The sequence below is a fragment of the Adelges cooleyi genome, unplaced genomic scaffold, assembly GCF_023614345.1.
Source record: "Adelges cooleyi isolate 19-005CV unplaced genomic scaffold, UGA_ACOO_1.1 ACOO_flye_CR_arks_rails_tigmint_CR_PRNA_651, whole genome shotgun sequence".
Taxonomy (NCBI): Eukaryota; Metazoa; Arthropoda; class Insecta; order Hemiptera; family Adelgidae; genus Adelges; species Adelges cooleyi.
The window spans coordinates 5,792,920-5,802,797 of record NW_026096352.1 but is presented as its reverse complement, the minus strand read 5'-3'; the positions used below and the strand labels follow the sequence as shown (position 1 = coordinate 5,802,797).

The following is a 9,878-nucleotide window of genomic DNA, read 5'->3' as shown; positions in this document are numbered from 1 at the left end:
TCAGATCCCACCGACTTGTCAAAATCGGCGGTATTTATTATAATTTATTTGTTATCACCGAGCATATTATAACAAACAATAAAATAGATAAGGTGGCAATCATAATGTTATGTACGCCTATGTAGGTACAGTGCTTAATATCTTTACTGTTGTAGCGGCCAGTGAAAGTGAGCGGTAAGGCGCGCAAGCGTTCTGCGCACAATAACAATACCGGCGATGACGATAAAAACACATTATTTTAATAATAATAATAATATTTAAAACCGTGTACACATTTTACATGTTTATAATATACATTATATCAAAATCGTACGAGAGCAGAAGTGGGCATTCGGCTGGAAGGAAAAGTGGCGTTCCCCCACCGCTAAGATTTTAATTTCTTTACTACCCGACTGTTGTGTGTACCGACGAGACAGGACTAGATAGTGACAGGAGCCGCACATACAAACCGGCAGTGTTGGCTTGTTGCTGTTCATTACACGAACCCAAACGCAGAAGCGATGACGGGAAAAGCTGCTGTGGCCGTCGCACTTTTGTGCTTGTTGCAGGCCCTGCAAAACTGTGAGTACTTAACGGCCATATTTATTATTACTATCTTCATTAGCCATTATTGGCAATAATCTAACTCGACGTTCGTCGAGCTAGTCGAATGCACTTATCTAAACTCAGTACTTTCGTTAAATCTCTAAAATTATCGACCGATAGGTAATTTTATTTGTATATAAATGTGTATATATATTTTTTTATCATTAAAGAACATAGAAAATGTCTTAGGTCAGTAAGATATATATTAATTCGGTGAAAATCTGAAATTCCGGATTATACGACTTGTCGGTTCATCAGGGTCCATCTTGAACAAGTCCTATTGCGTAAAATTGGCAAACGTAATTTTTTCGATCATCTTAAGGCCAATATAAACTGGATTAATAGTGCTAGGAGTTTTTGGAAGTGATGGGATACGCTATTAGCTATTTCATAGGATTATTATATAGTCCAAACGGTTTTTATTTTTATGTACAAATGACTGGGTTATGTATAGATGATAATGCGTGAATGTTGCAAACAAGACTATAGAGAAAAGGAACAGTCTATGTAAACCACGATAGTTACCGAACGTGTGGTAATATTAGTTGTTACCGACTCTACAGGTAGTAGAGTATCTAAATAGCAAACATAATATAGGTAATACATAATGTGCAACGTACACGCATTAATAAAAATATATATGTTTATATAATTACAACACAGTGTTTTCAGAATCGGAATTATGTTCACATAATATCTGTGCATGTATTGTTGTGTATCTACATAATATTATAATCAATAGGCAGTGTTTACCCTTGGCTAATTAGATTGTCTTCTACGACAAATTAGCATCTGAATCCAACAGGGCCAATCGCAAATGTATCAGCTGTTGAATACAGTTTAGGATACTTATATCCAAAATGCAGCTTAACATTTTATAAAACACCTCCAAGTTAATACACTAGCATAATCATGATTATCACTTCAGATACTAGTTTATGCGGTTAGAGCGATTTTATAATGGTTTCGGGTCCAATCTAGACCAGGTGTTCCCATTATACATATTATCATCTTAACTCGACAACGTGATTTGTCAATCGCTTAAACCACCAGATTCCTAACACATGATTTTCTTAAGTTTGTACATGATCGTCTCTATCTTTGACCACTATTCATTCGCTGTGTACCAATTGATCAGACCTAAATGCCAACCGATTCGTTTCGTTCGTATCGTTTCTTTGTTGCTTTAAAAGTCCATTCACGTTACCCAAGAAAATTAGGTACGGAACGAAAAACGATTGGCAATCTCGCAAACCGTTAGACCTTTCATTTGGGCCGTCAAACACTTCAACTTGTCCTTAATGCATGTACTGTGCAAGCTGAAGAAAATGCGATGGCGGTGTAATTATTGTCATTCTTGTGGGTTTGGAAAGCGGTGACGTTATTTCATGGTGCGCACAACCACAACAAGCAATAGATATCGCGGTAAATATTATAATTCCAGTGTATGCATTTGGGTATGAAAAATATAACAAGCAGCAGATTTTCTCTTTTGGCCGGCGCACAAATACCTGCAGTTTTGTCCACCACGGTTTCCAACGCACCTTTACTCCCCCGGTCTGTAGACATCAGGCCGCTACCGCCGCGCCGCCTTCGAACAATGGCCCCAAAGTACTACGTGACTTGGCGAGCGACGCAAACATCGCTTGGAAATGCACAATAATTATTAGTAGTATAATAATAAAACAGCTGAGAGGCGGCGGCGGCGGCGGCGGCTTACAATTTATTATATATTTTATTATTAATATTATTATTAGTGTGTGTTAATACGCGAATGCGCAACACGTACAGAATGAATGAACGGATTTCGTTCGTTGGGGCGCCTACGGTCGACCTCGACTTGGCTTGTATTGTTTCTTTGTATTGTTTTCATTAAAACAATATATATATATATATATATATACGAGTATATGTATTTATATAATGTGTATATAGAAGTATACATATTATAAAACGTTGTTTTTGGATAGGTTTAAAGTCCATGCGCACGCCCGCAGTGTACAACGGACGTTTTACAACAGCGTTAAAATCTCCAAAAACGTCTTGGCGGCCGCCGATAGTTTTTAGTTTTTTGTACGTTATAATGATTTTCTTTTTATTGCAGGCAATGGGTTTATGAAGCCCAGGGAAAAACGTCAAGCTGAAGAAGCAGACGAACAGTCGGTGGACGAACTATGTAAAAACCGTCCTCCCGACGAATACTTCCGCCTGACCACCGAAGGCGATTGCAGGGACGTTGTCAGGTACTGATTCGAACGACTTTTTAATAACTTTGTTCTATCGTTTGTATTAACCCTTCAATGCAAAATTTGCCAACACCTACAGCTTCACGCCGAAGCTAGAAAATTAAAATCAACTCATTTACCGGTACTGAATTGTTTTAGATCACTTGTTTTTACTACTTTTCAGTTGTTCTTACTAGGTTATTTCTACAAATGTTTTTCATTTATAAGTTATGACTTTAACGATCAATATCGCGTATTATTTATGTTGATGAGCATTGAAGGGGTAAAAATATTATATTTGTATTTTATTATGTAAATTAATCCTTCACAACTGCACACACTCGTTGTTATCTACTACAGGAAAGTTTCACCGGTAGATTTCTATATTATGTTGTGTTACAACTACCGTGCGGGCCAGGTCCTGTACTCGATTGAATGTTTTTTGTTATTTTCAAAGTAAAAGCTGTACGGTCACATTCATATTATACACCTAATTGGTGTTGCTGGACCGTTCGCTTTCACTTTCGACCGGACGCAATAGCGACTCCTGATTTTTTACCGTTCAGCTTACACATTGTACACGAATGCGTCTAACGTGTATCCGAGGCGCCCCAGCTTGGCGGAGAACTGTGCTTTTCTCGACAATACTATCCTTAAACAATCGGTTAATCATCAATATATTATCGTATTCACTCGGTATCTCTGGATCCAAAAAGCCCCCCACTCTCCCCCATAGTGAAAGACTGCGGCGCCGAAGTCTAAACACGACAAAATTAAAGGCCGGGACTTCTAACTTTTGGACTCGGTCGACTGCTTTTTTGAACTCGGGCGCCATTGGCCATCGAAACACGTTTCAGGATTTTTGAAATGGTCGTGTGGAGGATTTTCAAGTAGCTATATTTAAAACACTGTCGTGGGGTGTCCGTGTCGGGCCCACCACCCCGGTCTATCGACGATTAACTGCCATAAAACGTTTGCAATTTGCATAGCATACAGTGTTTGATCAATTCTGATTGATGCCCCAACAAATAGGTGCGACCAAGCTGGCGAGAACGGCATTATCCGTCTCGCGGGCGTCCGGTGCCCACAAGGATTAGCTTTTGACATTGAACGTCAGACTTGCGATTGGAAAACTCGAGTGAAAAATTGTGACAAACTAGATAGTAAGTACAACAACGACCGGACGGATTAAGTTGGCTGAGCCTGAGGGTGCGGTTCTGAGCGATATACCATTGTTATGACTTTTTTATTTATTTTTAATTCGGAATATTTTGCAATAATTGTTGCGCACGGCTCCAAACATGACTGATCGCATTCCGGTTGTCAAAATAACGCTACAAAAGCAACTTATAATATGATGCGTTCGTAATAATACGAATAATATTAATAATAATGAACGTTACCGCCACTACTTTGTCATGGAAATAAGAATATAATATATATTTCATGAGGCGCCCCCGCGTCTATTTGTCCTACTAACAAGACCTAACACAATATAATAATAATAATAATGTATTACTATCTGTCGTTCACACACACACACACACACACATACACTCAGCCAACCCATAAAACAATGTTTTGGTTTCATGTTTACAATAATATATTAATAATAATAATAATAATTCATTAACGGTGTTTTATTTTTATGAATTCTTATTGCATCTATTTTTGTCTTGCGGCTAAAATTAATCTATTTTCAGCATACCATCATCATCGTCGTTCGTACCTATGTCATAATTAAAAAAAAAAAAACGATTAAAAACTTATGTAATCATTTTTTTTTTTTATAAAATCATACTGCATGAACGCATTTTGTCCTTCAGGTGCACTAGAGCCGGTATAAAACAAATCACTTGCCCGTCTGGTTTGGCGTTCGACATAGATAAGCAGACTTGTGATTGGAAGGGTAAAGTCACCAACTGTAACCGTTTGGACAGTAAGTGGCGCGATATTACGACGGTTTAGAGGTGAAGGACTGAGAGTGTGGTGCGATTTGTAAATTGGATTAAGAAACAAAAATAGCATTATATCAAATAGTAAAAAAAAAAACAAAACAAATAAATAATAATAAAACTCAAGTAGTTAAACAAACAACGCAAAACCTGTGCGCCAAACACAGGTAGGCTTTCGTAGGTGCCAAACCGTAGAACTAATACCGTCGACGCTCAGAGTGTACTTAGAACGCATATATAAGTATAAATAATATCCTTGCATCGTGGCTTCATAATAATACGTTTTCCGTTTTTGTAATTAAATATGGGCGCTATTTGTGTTCTTTTTAACCCTATAATCGTTGATATTATGCTACCTCGTGCATCTAGCACTTATTTAAATTAACCAAAGAGCTTTTGTGATTGTTTAACTAACATTGTTTTTTTTTAAACAAATAACCGAAATAAAAAGACAATTAACTACAAGCTTAGCAAAGGGAAAAATACAACATTCGCCAAAGCATGCATAAATATGAATTTAATTTTTAAAAATGTCATTCTAGGTACCTAGTGTTTTTTAAATAATATATACCTACCGTGCGTTTAAAACTGACGTGTTTCTTCGGTAAAATGTAAAATAGAATCACTGAAACATAATCTTTTTCTATTGACGGTTTCAGCTGTTATTTTTATTGCATTCTATAATTTTTTTATATGGTATTTCGTTAACTGCTTTTTGATATTTTTCTGTACTTTGGGTTTAATAGCACAGAAAAGATGAAATTCGTTTTTATCTATTCTGTAAATGTCGCTTTTTATAACTTTTGAAATATGAGTTTTAAATTTTACCTTGGTTCAGTTGACTTAAATTAGAATGTTAGTTTTTTACAAAACAAGAAAACTCTTTAAAATGTTTTAAAGTTTTGCCCAGAGGGTACCATTTTTAAAATAACGTTTTTATTTATTTCATGTCAAGCGGTCTAACTAATTTTTATTCATAATTTACACTGATCTTTTTGAACCCAAGGTACAGATTTATATTTGTATCGCCTTAACGCTTTATAGAACTGTGTTAGATCTACTAGCACTGTGCATCGCTAATCAACAATATTATCATAATTCAACGTCATCGAACGCATTAATTAGTATCTTACTGTCTGTATTTGACTAGCTTGTGACAATTCTATTGAATTGGAACAAATGTTAAATGTAACTGTTTTTAAAGCCATAATGACAATTTTTATATTAACTTATTTTATATGAGCCCTTCTTCTCATAGTTATAAGTCCAAGACGGGTATTCTGATTCCGTAAACCGATGCGTATATGATGGCGTTGAATGCACTAACCGTTTCAAAAAGAACCGATAGTTTTTAATCGCATGGCTTTTTTTAGAACCTAGAAAGGCTCTGCCTAATCTGAAGACAGACGAACCGGTGTGCCCCAAGGACCAGCTGCAGTGCGGCAATGGCGAATGCATCAATAAAGATTTGTTCTGTAATGACAGGCCGGACTGCAAGGACGAGTCTGACGAGAATGCTTGCAGTGAGTGTCTTATATGCTACAAATATTGCACTTCTTACTCTTATTGACTAAATTATCATTTGTGATCTAGGCGTGGAGACCGACCCGAACCGAGCGCCAGACTGCGATCCCAACCAGTGCGTTCTTCCCGATTGCTTCTGCTCGGCCGATGGTACCAGAATTCCAGGAGGACTAGAACCCAGCCAGGTAAATTTCATCGATAGGAATAGCTGATGTACCTATTGACTGGACGCCGAACGTACGATATAGATAGAATACCACTGAGCGCACTACACCCTAAAGCTTTAACAGCTTCATTCATGTTTTAAGATTATCTCTCTATCTTTCCAAATACATTTTGACATGAATATGTTTTATGGTGGGGGTTCTGTCGAAAATCTGCGTCGTGAGTTTGACCTAACCTAACCTAAATTAGCGACATCCAGAGAAGAGAGGAGCAGGGAGGGGAAAGAAAAGAGAAAAACTAACGAGTTTTTTTAATGTTAATTACCCGCTAAAAAAGTCTCAACCACATGATTTTTTAGAAGTATGATAAAAATATTATGTATGTCACGATTTTTAGTTGATATATATTATAACAATTAAAAAAAACAATATCCCTCCTCGGGGTATATTATAATATATTATTTTTTTACTATAGTATCATTACACCATTGGACCCAGCCTAGACTTACTGATCTAGTTAATCTCAGTCCTATTTACCCTGTACTACAAGTACTATAGTTCCCGGTGGATATCGATTCTCTAAGTCTACAAGCATGTTGAAAATAATACTTATCGTAGGTTTTTAACAAGTATGTTTAAAATCGTTTTCAAACTCTAATCAGTGTCGGTAGAAACGTTTGGGATGTTAGCTAAGGTCCAGTAGTCTTTAAACTGGCTTAACCGTTCGACTGTCGTTGGCTACAGGTACCGCAATTGATCACCATCACGTTTAACGGAGCCGTAAATGTTGACAACATGGATCTGTACGAGGAACTGTTCTCCGGCACCAGGATGAACCCCAACGGATGTTCGATCAAGGGCACGTTCTTTGTGTCGCACAAGTACACCAACTATGCGTTCGTCCAGGAACTACACCGGAAAGGACACGAAATCGCGGTGTTCTCGCTGACTCATAAAGACGACCCTAAGTACTGGACGGGCGGTTCGTACGACGACTGGCTGGCCGAAATGGCCGGCGCCAGACTGATCACCGAGAGGTTCGCCAACATATCCGACGGCTCCATCGTGGGCATCCGGGCGCCATACTTACGGGTAGGCGGCAACAAACAGTTCCAAATGATGGAGCACCAGTTCTTCGTATACGACGCCTCCATTACCGCCTCACTGGGACGAGTGCCCATCTGGCCGTACACTCTGTTTTTCAGAATGCCGCACAAATGCAACGGTAACGCCCAAAACTGCCCCAGCCGAAGCCACCCCGTGTGGGAGATGGTCATGAACGAATTGGACAGACGTGACGACCCCACGTTTGACGAATCTCTTCCCGGTACGTATTAGTCTTATCCGCGTTCGGTTCTGATTCGGAAACAGTGGAAATCATCAGTTCTGACCTCGTAGCTATAAGCTGTTCGTTTTAAAAAAAACGTCGTTTGTGCCCTGCAGGTTGTCACATGGTGGATTCTTGTTCGAACATCGCCACCGGCGACCAGTTCGGTCGCATGCTCAGACACAACTTCAACAGGCATTTCTCGACCAACCGCGCTCCTCTGGGTCTCCATTTCCACGCTTCATGGTTGAAGAGCAAAAAAGAATTCAAAGACGAGCTAATCAAGTTCATAGAGGAGATGTTGAAGAGAAACGACGTTTACTTTGTCAACATGTTACAGGTAAGTCAGCTTAAAAATGACTTTTTTGTGTTTGCCCTGTCAAACGGATTGACTTGAACCGTACACCAAACGCTTACTACCAACACCCGGCGTATACTTAGAAATGATTTAATCAAACGTGTCATTCGCATAGGTTATCCAATGGATGCAAACGCCCACCGAGTTGGACAACATGAGGGACTTCACGGAATGGAAAGACGAGAACAGCAAGTGTGACGTCAAAGGACAGCCCTTCTGCTCGCTGCCCAACCCGTGCCCTTTGACTACCAGAGAACTCCCAGGAGAGACGATCAGACTGTTCAGCTGCATGGAATGCCCCAATTACTATCCATGGATTTTGGACCCGACCGGCGACGGTTTTTCTACTAGGAGGAAACGAAACATCCACTTAAATTTCAAAAACAAAAACAAGTTCGTCTAGTCGCAATTCAACAACGTAAACTATAAAAATGAAGTTTATAATAATAGTTAACACCTCATAAATTGTGATTTTTGTAATTATTATATACATCCTTTGTAATATGTTAATGTTGAAGCGAAGAAACAACGAACTTATATCATTTTTTTAAAAAAATACATTTTTTTTATATAACTATGCGAGTACAAACGTAAGCCTATAACCATAGGTACTTAAATTATTTTTAAATACAATTTTATTTCTATAATTTTTGTACACTTTTGTTAATGTGTTTAAACTATAATCTTGTATAATGTACCTATTAATTATTTAAGTAGTTGCATAAAAAAATCCAATAATAAATAATGTATAAAAAATATACCTATAATATGATAAAAAAATCTCGTTGGTAAATAATTGATCCGATAGTAATTGAACTAACTTTTTGTTTTAAATCATATCGAGGTCAAAAGTCAGTTGTCCTATTGCTGATCCGTTGTTCATACTGATATGGTTTTAATTTCACAGAATTTATTAATTTTTCTATTTTTAAATAATTAGACGAAATATACTCAGATTTAATTATCAACAATGTGTTTTTATAAATAATAAATAAAACATTTAAATATAATTAAATTAGTTTATGTTGTTTAACATTAATAAAATACAAATATTTTGAACTTGAATATTTAAGTTACGATTATAATACGTAATAATGTGTCGTGATTTACTCTTTTTGACAAATGCACAGTCGATAAAAACTATTTATACTATGATTAGTATATAAAAAAATTAAGTTGCCAATAACTATAACTTATAAACAACGAACAAATATTCTTGTAATCTCATACTTCAAACAAATACTAGGTATAACAGTAATAGTGAATAATTTAGAGCCATTGTCATTTACTAAATGGCGTTAAGAAGTCCCCAATATTATTACCAAATTATGATTATTATAAATACTAACTGATAACTTGAAAAAGCTGGCCAAAGACCTCGGCTGTCGAGGATTAAATGAATAAAATATTTACTTTTAAATTTACTGTTGTCAACTTGTGTAGTTTGGTAAATATACTTTTTGATTTTCAATAGTTCACCAATTTAAACCTGAACACTCCTCTGCAAATCAGATGTCACTCACCTCTCGTATACACACAGTCCATATTTTTAAAAGTTATTAAATCAAAATAAAATTTCAAAAATATAGGTAGTGTATGTTCACAAAAATGGAGTAAAATATACATATGTGTACATGAATAAATAAAAGTGCATTTAAAAATATTCATAGAAATTCTTATCTTTTTACATACAAACATAATCATAATTTAGATTTTATTAATATGTTTTTTGTTATCCTG

General features: G+C 36.7%; 1 protein-coding gene across 2 annotated transcripts; it reads left to right on the top strand.

Annotated features, from left to right (window-relative positions):
- The first annotated feature begins 406 nt into the window (after positions 1–406).
- Positions 407–9,109, top strand: LOC126844960 (chitin deacetylase 1). 2 transcript variants are annotated; one of them, XM_050583490.1, is made up of 8 exons: positions 407–561; positions 2,690–2,828; positions 4,637–4,749; positions 6,139–6,288; positions 6,359–6,474; positions 7,198–7,780; positions 7,897–8,120; positions 8,254–9,109. In XM_050583490.1, the coding sequence occupies exons 1-8, from the start codon at positions 501–503 to the stop codon at positions 8,539–8,541; spliced, it is 1,674 nt and encodes a 557-aa protein (XP_050439447.1). In that variant the 5' UTR covers positions 407–500; the 3' UTR covers positions 8,542–9,109. The 2 variants fall into 2 exon arrangements, with proteins under 2 accessions (XP_050439447.1, XP_050439446.1); XM_050583489.1 differs by lacking the exon at positions 4,637–4,749 and adding an exon at positions 3,843–3,973.
- The last annotated feature ends 769 nt before the right edge of the window (positions 9,110–9,878 follow it).